We start from the raw sequence: 16446 nt of genomic DNA, 5'->3' as shown, positions 1-16446 counted from the left end.
AGAACACAGGGTTGTTGCGGCACAGACTGTAAACCCTTGCGATATTGAGACATATAAATACATTTGACTTATGTCTGACCTTTCATGATGCCGTTCTCCTGGTGGTGCTGGTCGCTGATGGTAATGTTGGCTAAGGAGGAGCTCATGGTGTCTCCGGAGGTGTTGCTGTTGGAGGAGTTGTTCGTGTAGTCCATTGCCAGTCGCAGGTCAGGCTGCAGAAGAGCAACAAACGCAGAGGAGGACACAGTTAGTCCGGGATGTGGCACATAACATATGTCAAGTCATACACTTCAAAGAGCAGCTGACCCGGATGCCCACCTGGTTTAAGGATTAAAAATGATGAGGACGCACTTCATGGACACTTTGTCTTCCGGCGTGCAACACCAATAAATGTAAACAGACACTGAGTCGGTGAAAAATCGGTTATTTATACATCTGACGTGGGGTCGGCGCTTCATGTTACAGCCTGACAGACACAAATAGTCCCTTCTAACCATGTGCACGCCGTCCTCGCTGTAATGAGCTGCACTTCCTAAACAACCTCCTCTGGACAAGTGCAGCATGTGTTTCATGTAATGTTTCAGCATTATCATCACCGTCATTAAGATGCTAACACTCAGGGCTGGGGAAGAATTCAGATCATTGGCCCAACGATAAGGACTAACTGTAAAAAGGCTCAGATACAAATAATAGCCATGCACTGAGAATGTTACTTCAGTTCAATTACAGAAGTATTATCATGAAAATGTACCTAAATATAAAGAACTCAAAGTAAAACAATCGCATTATTTTATTCTTTTAGGATTATTTATCAAATGTTCATAACAAGCGTATGAAGTTTTGAGTTTCGCCAAAAGTTTGTTTTATGACTCAAATTATTATGGATTAATCTGATGATTATTATCTCCATATATACTAGACTAGATCATATTATTGGATTATTAAGAAAATAATACAAATGTGTTTTGCAATTACCCAGGGCCCAAAGTGACAGCTTTAGTATGAACAATACATAGAAATTACTAAAATAATTTAAAAAAGGATCACATCTTCAGATTTGAGAATCTTGATCAAAGGCTCAATAAAAAAACGTTTTTAATATAAAATGATTATTTAAATTAATCATACTATCAATCGTCTATTTGATTAATCTATAATAAAACATTTTTATAAACTCTTAATATATATTATGTAATGTGGTAAGTACGGAGCCCTGGAGGGTTCATAGAGAGAAAAATAAATAAAACGTGGCCATGTTTTACTTTCTCGTGCGCACGCTTTAGTAACTTGTGCGCACGAGTTACTAAAGCGTGCGCACGAGTTACTAAAGCGTGCGCACGAGTTAATAAAGCGTGGCCTCGTTTTATTTAAATTGAGGGATTCCTGTCCGTGACTCACAGTATCTGCTGCCCACAGCTGTTTTATAGAAGGAAAACCTCCTTCACTTTATGAAATCTCAGCGGCACCAGTGGCCTGTACTACGAAGCAGGATTTGCTATACACTATTCATTCATGAAGTATGACGCTGCGCTGTCAGCACGCGTCTCCATGTTTGTGATTGGTCAAATGTTGCTAACCCCGTCCCTTTCACGTGAACGCCCTCTCAGCCGGACAGAGAAACCCTGGTTGATTTACTGAGTTGATAACCAGCTTCGTAGGACCGCTTATATACATCGCGTTTGTTAGGGTCAGTTAAGCCGGGTAAATCGAACATATCCAGGTCCAGGGTCTGTTGAACTGGCTTTGTCGTACAGGGCACTGGAGGCAGTAACGTGTAACTCAGCAGAATCTGAGAAGAGCAGCACCAGCTGCAAAGAGCTGTGCCTTTTACTGTTTACTTCACTGCGTTTCCCTTCATTAGAACCGCTAAATAGAGATCGAGGCTGCTACGTTTAACCACACACACCTATACACACATCGAACTACCAGAGTATTCTCCCTCGTTTTATGAAGGAGATGTCCTGTCACCGGGGCGCATGATGTGTGTGTGTGTGTGTGCTCAGCTCCGCTCTGTGTGCGTGTTCGTGTGTATCCGACACCACCGGCATTTGTTTTCAAATTACCATGAACAGTACTTTACACAAATCTGGTTCCTCATAGTTAAATGTATTCCCAAGTGAAAGAAATTAGTTTAATCTTAATCTCGATGTGCTATAGTCCTGCCGGAGTGCACCGCAACGAACGATACTATCATAAATAAATGACCCACACACACACACACAAAACGAGGCCACGCTTTATTAACTTGTGCGTACGCTTTAGTAACTTGTGCGCACGCTTTATTAACTCGTGCGCACGCTTTAGTAACTTGTGCGCACGAGTTACTAAAGCGTGCGCACGAGAAAGTAAAACGTGGCCACGTTTTATTTATTTTTCTCTCTATGAACCCTCCAGGGCTCCGTAGGTAAGTAACTAAAGCTATCAAATAATTGTAGTGGAGATTTATCACTAGAACCGCCAGAGATTTGTTATACCTAAAACCGCCACCGGGGTCAAATTGACCCAGAATTAGAATGCATTGATTTTCAAAGTAAAAGTATTGCTTTAAAAAGAAAAATGGTCCTGGTATTGGTATTTTGACAAGCAATTTTGTAAAATTGTTTCGTTTATTAACGGTACAACATAGGGTTTCGTGAGGCGGTTGTCGTTGTTGGGTGAAAAGCAAACAGCTGTTTGCTGCGGAGTGCAGCGCAAGCAGTCTCCCGTGAGCGGGAGCGCGCTCCTTCACTACAGACTGTCGCTATCAATCTATCTCTCTCTCTCTCTCTCTCTCTCTCTCAATCTATCTCTCAATCTATAAGGAACTGCAGTAGACAAAAGGCGTTGAATAGCAACACGTCATGTTTGTTTACACGCAAAATCAATAGCGCGAAAAGGGGTGGGGTCAATATGACCCGCTTGGCGGAAATAGGTATAAATGGCAATTCTTTTGCCGATTTCTTCAATCTGACTTCATATTGACCATTTTTAACAACATAGGGTGCTACATAACACCCTTTCAGGAAAAGTCACGGACTGGGAGACTTTAATATGTTATTGAAAAAAAGTTACATACAATAAAAAACAGCTCTGGGTCAAATTACAAAATGTGTTAAATACAAAAATACACATTTGAGGTACTTAAGTAGGGCTGTGCAATTAATCGTATGTTAATCGCAATTACGATTTTGGCCTGCCACAATTACGAAAACAACATCATCGAAAAAAAGGACAGGTTGTGACAGTGCACTGCAACATATTTGATCTCATTTATTTTTGTCTAATTTATTTTTTATTTATCATATTTATATATGTTTAGTAGCTTGTGGAAGTGCGCTCCAAAATATTTGTTGAACTTGTTTATTGGTATTTATTATTTTGATATTATTTATTAAATGTAAATATATTTATTTTTGTATTGGTTTTTCAGTTGAATTATACGTTCAGGGTAATCAACAAAAATATACTGTTCAAATTATTATTTGCATTTGTTTTAAAGTTCAATAAATGGATGTTTTCAAAGTCAATGAATAATCGTATTTAATAATCGTGATATCAATTATTGACCAAAATAATCGTGATTATGATTTTTGCCATAATCGAGCAGCCCTATACTTAAGTACAGTACTTTAGATACACTCCACCTCCAATACTGTGTACTGTACATCAGGAAGTAAACCTAATATTCCAGATGTGAATTGCATCAAATCTCATCAAAAGAGGATTACATATCAGATGAAACACAAGCCTCTGGTTACATCAACAGTTTTCACTTTGAATTATACTTTCTTTTTTTTTCACACTGCCTTGTTACACACACACACACACACACACACACACACACTAATACACATAAACAGAGGCTGTGCAGAGAGCTTATGGCGTAATCAGTGTCGACATCCAAACTGCTCTTTCAGTGCATGATGATCTGATTTGCTGGCTTCTGATCAATATTCCCTCTCAAATGATCACTTTGGTCATGAACGTCACTTTGTGTAAGCTCCTAGCAGTGCTGCTGAAAAACAAGACACTTATGTTCTGGTTTACTATGCGTTTCGGAATAATCCTGATTAACATTATGGCAATGATTCATCATTGATTAAATGCACGTTTTTTGATAATGTTTTCAAAGATTGTCACAAGATAGATTTACATTTCAGAGAGTTGTGTATCCATTCAATGTGCTTTGTTTTGTTTATTAAACAGAATAAGAGTTTATAAAACAAAACGTATTGCTAAAACCTAGGCGTACAACATTTGTTTACCTTTGTTGCAGGTTACAAAACCAGAGCTCATTAGAGTTCTCTGCTCCTCATCTGACTAATTTCCCTAATGGCTTGTGAACTACAGCAAATGTGCACCATATTTTCTCGCAAGCCAATCAGAGCAGACTGGGTTGTTTCAGGAGGGGCTTAAGAGCCAGGCGCTAAAGCGGAGAAAAGAGTCTTACAGAAATGAGTTATCCCTTTACCACTTCCCTTTCATCAGCTCATTTTTGACGGTGTTTCTGGTAGAGAATGCATGAAGTAAGGTCAGTTCAGCGTAAGAGATTTTCAAGTTTGTTTTCTACGACAAAATGTGTCAGAAAATACCCCACTTGTCTGATGTCTATGTGTCATGGAAACGCAGTTGCTAACAAGTGACTAAATGAGACTACTAAAACATCATCATGTCGAACATTAGCCGCCTTTAGCTTAGCGGTGATTATGCGGTGATGTTGTTAGTTTATAGCCTAACCATAGCTTTTTACTTCTGGCGATTGCAAATACACTTCAAAAATCATAACAATTGGTGTTAATATGCAAATCACAGCAGAAATATTCCTGCACTTTTTATACTTTGAAAGTACATTAAGTACATTATGGGATAATACTTCTGAACTTTTACATTTGAGTCGGATATGATTTTGAATGCAGGATTTCTAACTTGTACGAGTATTTTAACAGGGTTGAATTGGTCCTTTCCTTTATGTAAAGGAGTATATTTTCCCACCATTGGCCTTCTTTAGGCTCACCACCAGTGATGCAACTGCCTTTTTACAGGCAGCAATGCCTCAACTGTTGCCGTGGTTACTCCTCCCAATAAGAGCTATGCCAAAAGGCACACTTGGCTCAGCTATGTGACCTTCCCTCTGTGTACATTCATATCTCCTGACCTTGGATGTCTAAACAATGTCCCACATGCAGCACAAACAGCACGAATGGGAGAAAGTGACAACCAAACAACCAGAGTAGAAAAACTGAATTGACAACAAAAAGGGAATAATCCACCCATGAAAATAGTCCCCACAAATGCACTATTTCCTCTCTTTGATAATAACTCCAGTGACTATTGTCTTGTTTAAATACAAAAACACGAAAGAAGAATGATATATTTGTGACATTTTTAAAGTGTTACATCTCCAAACAAGTCCATCTTTCTGAAAATGTAAAACCTGACAATCATACTGAATTGTGGATTTCTGTTTGACAATGGTCATCATTTTTGCTCTATCCAATCAGAAGCAAGCCACATGTCCGTCCCGCTAACGTCATTTTCAGTCGACACAGAAGCAGTGCTTGTTAGTAGCATGACAATAAATCTGCCACTTCAACAGTTATTGTTTCTGTTAGTTCACTTATAATGACCTGTACAGCTGTATCGATCTCTTCCATGCTTGCCCCCCTTTTCTTGGCCGTGCCCTTCCTAATTTGTCTGGCACTGGCGCAGGAACACAACGTCCCCATTCTTAATCCTGCGCACAAAGCTCTGATAGGCTCTGCTGGTTTTTCTAAATGGTTGAAACACCAGATCTACAGTTACTTGATTCACTGAAATAATCGGAGATCTAGGCAGCCATTCATCGGTCTGGAACAAGGCTTAGCTTGGAGCTGAGTGACATAAGAAGCTGATAAATTGTTGGTTTTCGTCTTTTATTGGGATTTATTGACAATAAGAAAAACATATAAAAACGCAAAAATTATACTTAAATAAATGCATTAAAATAGCTTACAATATCTTATAAACGCTAGAGCGATGTTTGTGTGTCTCTTAGACATCCTAATGAATAGTGTACTCTCAGTGCTCTGGGACAAATCTGCCATTGTAGCATTACACATGACAGCATCCAAACAACAAGAAGGCTGCACACTTGCCAACAAAGACAATCCACTCTGAGGAGCGCTCACTCTGCATCCGGGAGCTCGGACGGTTAGAGAGCAAACAAACTCAAGGCTGATAAGAACTCGAGCCTTTAGATACATATACTGTATGTACACAGGGAATGTAGGTCCATTTGCAGAGTGGTTGTATAACAGGAGACAGGTGGGAAACACTAGGCTAAGTTGCCCTTTTTACTGTATGGGTATATCTGGGATATACACTGACTGTAAAGATAAGAGCTATTATTTTCATCAACACACCAATCTGTCTCTCGTTGTGTCATGATTTGCTCTAGGTTAATACAAGCACATAAATGTCACCTGCTGCAGAAAGGGAACATGACAGCGCTCTTGTCGCAGCTTCATGAGGGGGAAAAGGCTTGAAGGTCTGCTGATGCAGCTTGTTCCTCTCAGGGGCGTGTGAAAATGTAATCTTGGCACAGGCCTACGGCTCCCGAGCGAACCCGCTAAGAAGGCTCTGCAAGGAGCACGGTCAACAGGGATGTTGACACAGCTCCAGGAGCAGCGAGCATGCAGGGGGACATGCAGTCTGAAACTGTGTGTGCTGTTATGCAGCAAACTGGGGCATAATGTTGATGTATCTCAAAGGGCATATCTTTTTAGATTAGAAAGTAGGCTTACTCGCTATACAAAAGCTGTGAAAGTATCAGAACGCTCAATCCACAAGAATATGCACACACTGTGCCTTTAAATGATCCATCAGAACTTTTGCAAGGTTGTAATGTCACAACTCTACTATTTATAGGTAGAGTGCAAATACAGCGCCTTTACAGTCATTTACTGGTCGAATGACAGTGCAGAAACGCAGAGAACACTGGCCAATCAGAGCAGACTTGTTTATACTCGGGGGAAGCAATGACACAGATAGCGCCATGCTAAGAGCACGCACAGAGGTGCTTAATGTGCTCAATGCATTATTCCCTAAACACTAAGGTGTGTATATTCAGGGGGAAAGCAAGGGGAGTCATTTCATGTAAAAACCATACACCAAATATTCACCCTCAAGAGTAATCTCGTATCAAACATTCACAGATGCGTAATGCCCTTATACAATCCCTGTAGAGAATGAAGTCAAGTATTTTAAATTGCAAATGTATTCAAAGGAAACAATGTTGAAAAACCTGTACAATTTCATTCTGCTGGGAAAGTATTTACTTAAATGTATGTTTTTAAGACCTCCTGTTTCTAAAGCATTCCAATGAATTGACCATCTTTGTAAAATCCTCAGTAAGTCAAGTTAAAAAGATGTTTAGTTAGACACATTCTAAAGGTGCTCTGTTTGTTGTGTCTGGGTCTTTAAAGAGACAGCGCTTAACCCTCCTATTGTCTTTGTGTTCCCCCCCTTACTTTGGTGTTCGCGGTCAAATTTGACCGGTCCTGTTTTAACTGCTATTACATTAACACAAAACCATTAATCATCACCACATTTCATTTAACACCCTTTCAAACTGTACATATTGTATCAGACTACTGTTATACATGAGAAACTGCAGTAAATATACAAAGAACAGACACTGAACATGTATTGCGTGTGATCCATGTGGGGGGAGGGGCACATAAGAGCGGGAAATTTGACAAATTGTTCTGTGTGTGTGTGTGTGTGTGTGTGTGTGTGTGTGTGTGTTTGTGTGAGTGCCAGGTTTGATTCACATGGGGGGATTGGGCACATAAGGGGGGGAACACATCTAGAGAGTGTGTGTGTGTGTGTGTGTGTGTGTATGTGTATGTGTATGTGTATATGTATATGTGTGTGTGTGTGTGTGTGTGTGTGTGTGTGTGTGTGTGTGTGTGTGTGTGTGTGTGTGTGTGTGTGTGTGTGTGTGTGTGTGTGTGTGTGTGTGTGTGTGTGTGTGTGTGTGTGTGTGTGTGCAGGGCTCGACATTATAAATGGCCCGCTGGCCCGGAAGCACTATTTAGACACCCCGGGCCAGCATAACGTACTTTCCACTTGCCCGCTCGGGCCACTACAAATATTTATTTTAAAAAATGGTCCTGTGGTATTGGTATTTTGACTTGGAATTTAGTTAAATTGTTTCGTTTATTAACGCTACAACATAGCGTTTCGTGAGTCGCTTGTCGTTGTTGGGTGAAAAGCAAACAGCTGTTTGCTGCGGAGCGCAGCGCGAGCAGGCTCCCGTGAGCGGGAGCGCGCTCCTTCACTACAGACTATCGCGCCACCTAACCATTCGCCAAAATGTTTTTAATACCAGCGGTAACCGGCCAAGCGCCGTGCAAAAAACAATCTTCAAATAAAAGAAAGTCACCGGAGGAGTTAAAGGAGAGTGACAGGGAGCATGAGAAGAAGAGGGAGAGAAAGTTTCAGCCAGCTTGATCGATGGAGTTGGCTTCTAGTGGTGCAGTGACACGTCCTAAAACCCTTTTATAATCTATCGATTAGATTTATGATTTGAAAATTATAAAAGTAGGGTAGATATGTGGAGTTTATCCGGCTGAACAAAACGTGCATTTATCAAACAGGTTTGTTTTCCACAGACCTTATTTCCAGCTATTTTCCAAAACCATGTGGAGAAATCCCATTGCTTTTTGTGGAGGGAACCAGCAGCTTACTTCCTGGTTTTAGGACACGTCACTGCACCTCTCAATATGATGCAATATAAACAAGGTCTTCTGTCTGCTCTGTACATCAATGCCGACCTATGCTGACAAGTAAGTGAAGAGTAGACAATATAAAGGTATTGGCGAAATGTCCCAGCAGTTTAGGATAATGAAGGATCTAATCTATTACATAGCCATTACATTTCTAACTCCTAATGACAGGAAGGCAGAAAGCGCATTATACAAATAATAATACTCATAACAGACATTTTTTAACAATGACCACAATATCATTATTTTAATAAACCAAATATGAACAATTGAGGAAAATGAGGAAGAACTGATGATTCAAATGTTGTAGTACAAGTAGTAATGTAGTTAGTGCATAAATTAGGCTACTATTGCAACAAATGTGTTAATTTTCTTCATTATTAGTCGATTTTTTTTTTGGTGGACGAATGCTCCGGGCCAGTGGTTACAATGGTGGGGCCAGTGATAATATAATTCCACCGGCCCGGAGGGATTTTACCCTTAATGTCTACCCCTGGTGTGTGTGTGTGTGTGTGTGTGTGTGTGTGTGTGTGTGTGTGTGTGTGTGTGTGTGTGTGTGTGTGTGTGTGTGTGTGTGTGTGTGTGTGTGTGTGTGTGTGTGCCTGCGTGCGTGCGTGCAGGCCCGCCCCTCCCTACACGCAGAGCATGCAGACTGTGTGTGTGTGTGTGTGTGTGTGTGTGCGTGTGTGTGTGTGCGTGCAGGCCCGCCCCTCCCTACACGCAGAGCACGCAGACTGTGTGTGTGTGTGTGTGTGTGTGTGTGTGTGTGTGTGTGTGTTCTATCTGATCCGGTTACTAATTCCTTTTCTTTATGGCGGTCATGTTTGACTGGGAACACCATGGGTGTTACAAAGTTGACTAAATCAAGTGGTGATCAGCAATTTTACATGTTCAAATGTCTACTGTGAAGGATATCATAAAGCCTTAATGCAATCGAATGTAAAACAAAAAGTTACGATTGATGTTATGATTGAAGTAGTAAATCGGTCAGATTTGACCCGAAGACAACAGGAGGGTTAAATTAAGCATTTCAGACAGAGGGTGAATACAGGCAGTATGTGTTTAAATTACATTAAAGCAGGTAATAAGTGCTAGTAGAATCGCCAAAGTAAATGAGCATGTTCATTTTAATTTAACACATTTTAGTTTTGCTCGTTATCATTTGTGAGGGAAATGCTGTATAATGTCTTCTGACAAACCAGCAGTGTTTTTGTAGCCTGACCCTAATTAGGGACCAAAAAAAGGAAAGATCCTGGCCTTTGGTGCTTACATTCTGAAAAACCTTCTCTTTTTTTTTATCTGTCTTTTGCAATTCCCTAGAGCAACACTAACCCAATTACCAAGGTGGCTTCTGCAAAATTGCTTGTTTTGTTAAACAAAAAGTCCAAAACCCAAAGATACTCGGTTTACTATCATACTACAAAAAAGGAAAAGGGAATCTTACATTTCAGAGACTAAAGACATCTTTTGGAGGTAGTTTTGCTTGAAAAATGATTGAAATGATTAGTCTATTGTCTAAATGCATTATTCTGAACTGACAATAGTTGACAAATTGATTCGACAGTTTGCATTAAACTTATTGACATTTCGATAATTGATTGTTACTTCTATCAAACCAAGTAAAAATGGTTAGGGTTAGGGTCACCTTCTGAAATGTGAGAACTTTCTGCATTTTCCCTGTATTTTACATGATTAGAAACTGAAAATATCTTTGGGTTTTAGACAGATCAAACCAGACATCTTAAAATGTCATCTATAATTGTGAGTTTCATGTATGGCAGAACAGAAACCTAATATTGTTTTCTTCAGAGGAAGAGGGGGGTTGATGTCAATGGGTTTATTTACAAAATGTCAAAAACATTGCAAGTTTAGGTCTTTGAAATCTATTCTGTCTGACCAGCAGTCAAAAGAATAACGATGATCCATTTACATCGACATTACACAGAGAAAGCAGCACAAGCTAGGAGCAGGGAATATTTAACATTTTGTCGATTCATTTCATGGCAATTTATTCATCATGTAATTATTTCCGTGCTAAAACAGATCTAACCCAGAAACAAAGGCGTTTGTCAGCGTGCAGCGCTGTGTGTAGCTCAGCTGAGACGAGGATGCTGCTCTCATGCTTGGCTGCTTCTGTATCTCTGACCTACTTTCCTCCATCATTCCCTCTCTCTGTGTTCTCAGCCTCCAGCAGCCTCAGACTGACTCCACCTTCCTATGATGTGGAGGGGCTGAAGGTGGGGCCCGTTTCCATTTTACCCTCCATCTCTTAACACCGGAGGGAAACATCTTGCAGGGCCGGCATGCACATGGCCGCTGCTAACTTGCTGATTCTCTTTATTAACCAATAGGATGTTTTTGGCTTGGTTTGTCGATGTTATTGCTAAAATAATTTAAAGTAAAATTGTCTGATTTTCATGACATTTGCTGGAAGGGTGCAGCATGGACAAAAGAATAATCCATTGGAATTTGGAGAGGATTCAAATCTTTAAACCTGCCGTGTACATGCATAATATGTAACCTATGTTAACTTGCCAGATAGGACATATTTGCTGCATTCATGCGGTTTCGGAATAATACAACAATTTAACAAACACATCCGTGACTACACCAATCTGTCCATAACCAAATCTCACCTTGTCAGAGCTGCTTTCAATGCTTTATTAATAATGTGGGTTTTATCATTTCAAAAGGTGCTGTTTTTCATTGATTTCTTTTTTTACTGAAATTGACCATGTATGTCTTTGAGTACACTATGTATCAACATGTTGAACGCTCCAAATAAAAAATGATACTACATATATTCTTTGTGGCATCCAGGTTGTTTTCACATTACGAGCTCATAAAGAAACTAAAGAGAGAAGAACGACTTTACAACTCAGGAAATAAGACAGTCTGAGGAGCATTTGAATGCACCATTGGCCTTGACAGAGGCGTGTGCTTACCAAATGCCTTTCTAGTTCCTACCTTAGTTTTCATACCTCCAGGATGTTAACCACACCCTGCTACCTTTCCACACATCCTCCTGTCACACTCTTAAGACACGACACGTGGAGCAAAATCCAAACTTTTTGTTCGAGTTTGTAAAAGACTAACCACAACATTAAAAGTTGGAATTCAGAATATGCGCAATTATTCCTGGGTTGTCATGGTGCAGGGCGTTAAGTCATCTCCAGCTGCTGCATGCTTCAATATGTACACAAGACACACACACACACACACACACACACACACACACACACACACACACACACACACACACACACACACACTCGTCTACTGGGGAAATGAGCCATCCTCCATCAGCATGGTGCCAATTAACTGAGAAGAAGAATGCGGTTTCGATCCAGCTGTAGCTTAACGAGACATTGCGATCGGAAAGACGTCAGAGCAGCTTCTTTCAGCAGACTTTTAGAACCCTGTCATACTTTTCTTCGAACACCTGACTGAATGAACATGTGCAAAAGGAGAAGTGTTTTGTTTTGCTGGGTGAGGATCTTATGAGTCCCAAAAAAGACCCCAGAAGAAGCACATTTGAGATTCGACTAATGATTATTCTCCTTATCAGGTATTGTTTTGGCAATAGAAATTCTGAAAATAGCGTCAACATTTCCAAAGATTCGAAATTGTTTGTTCAAAATTAAATATATATTTGGATTACATTAATTAAAAAATTTAAAAAGCAGAAAATCTTAAAATTTGCGAACACCGTTTGGTAGTTTGTAAAAAAAATAATGATTATGTTCTGAAGCAGATGTTTGAATCTAAATATCTTATATAATATCTCGACTGTAGAGAAGTTGCTTGAGTGATGTGGTTGGTTTTGCCAGCCTAAGCTCCTCAGGCCGAGGGTCCTCAGGCGGGGTGAGGTCACCTCTGGTCTCAGGCCAACATGAGGCGGCAGCTAAATAGAGCCTTCAGTGTCGACTCATTTCATAACGCATGACGCTCAGGGACACGTCTCTGAAGCTGATGACTCGATCAAGTCAGCAGCCAAAATCAGAGGAGGGATTGTTTTAATTAAAAGGCCTGGAATACTACAACGCACCTGCATCTTTCATATATACTAAACCAATAAAGAGACATCGTTTTCAGAATGCTCCAACATTTATCAGAGACAGGTGATAGGGGTGGCTTGTGGGGTGAATGGGCATGTATCAATCAGAGGTCAGTGGTTTAATCCCCAGACCCTGCAGTAAACATGTCATAGTGCCCTTGGGCAAGACACTTAACACAAAATTGATCCTGTCGGTATGTCTATGAAATGTAAGTGTATATAACTTGCTCTGGATAAAAGCATCAGCTAAATGACATGTTATAGTACTAAGTGTTCAACTTTCCAACCAAAAGGGGTTGGGTGTTCCCGTGTGTTATACAGCTCTTTGTGCATGTCAATGGTCTGCAAAGGCTCAAATCCCTGTGTTCCCTTTAGAGGGGGTTTCTCTCCCACACTCTGCCCCCCTGCCTGAAACGCCTCCATTGGACTCCTTTGTTTACTTCCGTAACATAGTGACATCACTATGCAACTCTGACGCCTATATTGGCTAGCGCTCCAACACATTGTTTGTGACGGGCTAAGGGTTGGGAAATCTCTAAGTGGTTGACCAATCACAATAGAGCCTGCCAGCTAACCAATCAGAGCAGACTGGGCTCTGGTTTCAGACAGAGGGTGAAAAGAGGTGCTGCAGCACAGGCAGTAAGAGAATAATAAGGAGCTTTTTGAACATTAAAGCATGGAGACATGTCACAGTAGAGACACTACATACACATATGAACCTGAAAATGAGCATTCCCGGGCACATTTAATATAGATATTTTGACACCCTGCATGGTCATAATGTATTAATTCCCTCAAGTGCATTCTGTACCGGCATTGGCAAGCGACACATTTGAGAGACTCTGAACCCATCCTTTCATTTAAACTACAACTTCAGCAGGGAGGGAGGGGTCCATGTAGATGACCAGCACATATTTCCAGTAACAACTGATTCCAAAGTGCTGCAGAAACTTGCAGAAAGCATTGTAGCCTCTATCCACACATTAACAAAATGACACTGAGATGTCTTTCATTCCTCATCTGGCCTGTCGGAATAGCTTTCAGCTGTGGTTACACACTACAACCAACTACAACATGCCCGCCTACCCCTCCCTTCCTTGTAGCACAAATCAATGTAACAAGAAACTGGCTCTTCCCATGAGGATGGACAGAGGTGTGTCTGAGGCGAAGAAAGAGATCACTATTATCATTGACGTGCAAAAACAGAGCATTAAGCCTCATAGTCTTTCATGGTGAAAAGCTTCCCATGCACCTTACTCTGCCATCAGATCCTGTCCATTGACCCCGTGCAGATGAACGCAGAGCCCATATGTGGCACATAAGCATTCATTGCGCTGCTGTGCGCACTCTCCACTGTTGATCAAATGAAAAATGGGCTTGGCATTTGCGCAGGCGGTGCATCATTGCCAATTCCCAACATAATTGACTCTATTAAAAATGTTGGGATATGAACATAGGCTACGTGTAAATGATTGCAAAACACCATGGGGGGGTTGTTTGTCTATTGCTTTAGACGCAGGATTATAGCATAAAAATGGATGTCTGGTGCATGTACAGCGATTCCAGACACCGTTTAGGCCCTCAGATGCAAGAAAGAGGAGAAAGATGCAGAATAACGGGAGCGAAAAAAAGCAAGCCACAATCACATCAAATCAGGCGACACAAAGAAACGAAGCAGCTGAATTTGACTACATATTCAAGGAAAACATTGCATTATTGTGCCCCTGGGATCCGTAAATAATGAGATAATAAATATTCTGACGGATTAGTCTTGTAACCGCGCGCAAAGGCGATCTCCGTGAAGCTGGGGCGAGAGGAGGACCTGAGAGAGGAGGAGGATGGAGACATTTTTGTTTTTGCACGGAATGAGGAGGAAAAACACGCCGTGTCGGTGAAGGGAGGCTCCTGGGGAAATTATGGCTGCAACAAAAACACGTTTCTGTGTTTATTGTAGGTGGAGGATCGATGGAGATGTAGATCGCACATGATTTAAATGTAATAAAAACCACCCAAATATGACGGTGCTGGAGGGTGTCTGCTTCCTTTTGATGTTAGAAAAATGCATTTCACTCATGTGCATGATATTTCTATAAACGCTCAGAGGCCCAACCTCTCCCACCTCATGCAAAAAATATTAAGTGAGAAGACGAATGCCGATGGAGAATTACGAAGCAGCGTTGGTCCGCGACTTGCTGCGATGTTACGGTGTGATTCCCTGGCATTGTGTCGGTGAAATAAAGGAAATATGTCGGGTTTCTTCTTACCTGAGTGCAGACAACAGTGTTGTGTCTTCAGCAGCAGTCGCTCAGCGGGCTCTCAGCTTGTCCTCGCGGTGCAGCGGCTGGCCAGAGGGGGCGCTGTGGAGCGGAGGGCTGGCTGTGGTGAAATGCAACCTGCTGCTGCACAAAGAGCTGCGACACACGATGATAAACAAAAACACTGTTTATTATATATCCACTTAATATTATATCCAAATCTTTCATTTCTGGTTTATAGTTTCTTTGTTTAAAAAATTCATTCAGGTTCATTATATGTTTATCAAACAACGTCCATGCACACAAATACATTCATCTAAAAAAGGAACATGTTATAGTTAGCTGTTAGCTCATTTTCAAACAGTCCCTGTGCAGGTACACACATAACAATATACAAACACTAATAACACTACATAGTCTCTATTGCACTAAGAGTAATAGAGATATTAATATTAATTAAATTAAATCAGAAATACTTTATCCTGGAGAAACATGGGTTGTGTAGCATTTTGGAATAAGAAAATTAAAAGATAAATCATCAAATATATGTATAAACATAAGAAGAAAGACTTTGCAATAACATAAAAACATTGCATTATTATAATGCATACTAAAAAAATTAAATGTATTCATGTTGTCTCCTTTTGATATCTGTACATATATTGTGGTGGATTGAGATATATTAATATTAATACTATTTGTATTGATATTAATGTTCTCTATGTATGATCATTAATATTATCATCATTATATTACACTTACATTATGATATGTTATAATTATTATTATTAGTGTTCAATGTGTATTTGTTATCTTACCTTACTGTTTGTAATTTTGTTTTCACTGGAGCACATGTCTGAAATAAAAAGAGTTTTGATATCAGTTGACAGCAAATGTGTGAGATGTTATTTATAGATTTTAACAGCACATGGGAGGAAATGCGCCTAAAATAGCCTGAGAGAAAGATAAACACAGGTTTTTGGGATTTCAAAATAAGAGTTTGTTTTTATGTATCCCCAAAATGAAGATAGATAAAGCAAAGCTGGGCCCAGCACAGAGATTATGTTATTGAACAGCAACCAACAGAAGTGAGTGACTTAAATAAATCAAAACGCCGACCTAATCCACACATAAGAGGAACATACTAACAGATTAAACCATTTAACAGACAGGATGGACAAACGCAATAACTGGATTAACCACAAATAAACACTAAACACACTTTGCTACTAACACAATATTGACCCTTCAAAAATGAAACTTGCAAATAAACAAATAAAAAGTTCTCCTTGGCATTTAACGCGGCTAATTATAACAATTAATCTGTTATGATTTAATGCACAAAAATAGCTGAATATATATATATATATTCAATAGTACTGTAGGT

The 16446-nt window shown here is 40.1% G+C and overlaps 1 protein-coding gene across 7 annotated transcripts in view; it reads right to left on the bottom strand.

The window, feature by feature from the left end:
* Positions 1 to 16446, bottom strand: part of LOC117547045 (microtubule-associated protein tau-like) — a 60777-nt gene that overhangs the window by 22311 nt on the left and 22020 nt on the right. For 6 of the 7 annotated variants that reach the window (XM_034217501.1, XM_034217499.1, XM_034217497.1 and 3 more), the window contains exons 2-4: positions 15878 to 15915; positions 15069 to 15215; positions 80 to 212 (exon numbers count right to left, since the gene is read on the bottom strand). In XM_034217501.1, the coding sequence (XP_034073392.1) occupies positions 80 to 194 (115 nt within the window). In that variant the 5' untranslated portion in view covers positions 195 to 212; positions 15069 to 15215; positions 15878 to 15915. Of the gene's footprint in view, positions 1 to 79; positions 213 to 15068; positions 15216 to 15877; positions 15916 to 16446 lie in introns of those variants that run through there. The other variant, XM_034217504.1, reaches the window with a different exon arrangement.

Source organism: Gymnodraco acuticeps, unplaced genomic scaffold (assembly GCF_902827175.1).
Source record: "Gymnodraco acuticeps unplaced genomic scaffold, fGymAcu1.1, whole genome shotgun sequence".
Classification (NCBI taxonomy): Eukaryota; Metazoa; Chordata; class Actinopteri; order Perciformes; family Bathydraconidae; genus Gymnodraco; species Gymnodraco acuticeps.
The sequence above is the reverse complement of the archived record's forward strand: the minus strand, read 5'-3'. Positions and strand labels throughout refer to the sequence as shown.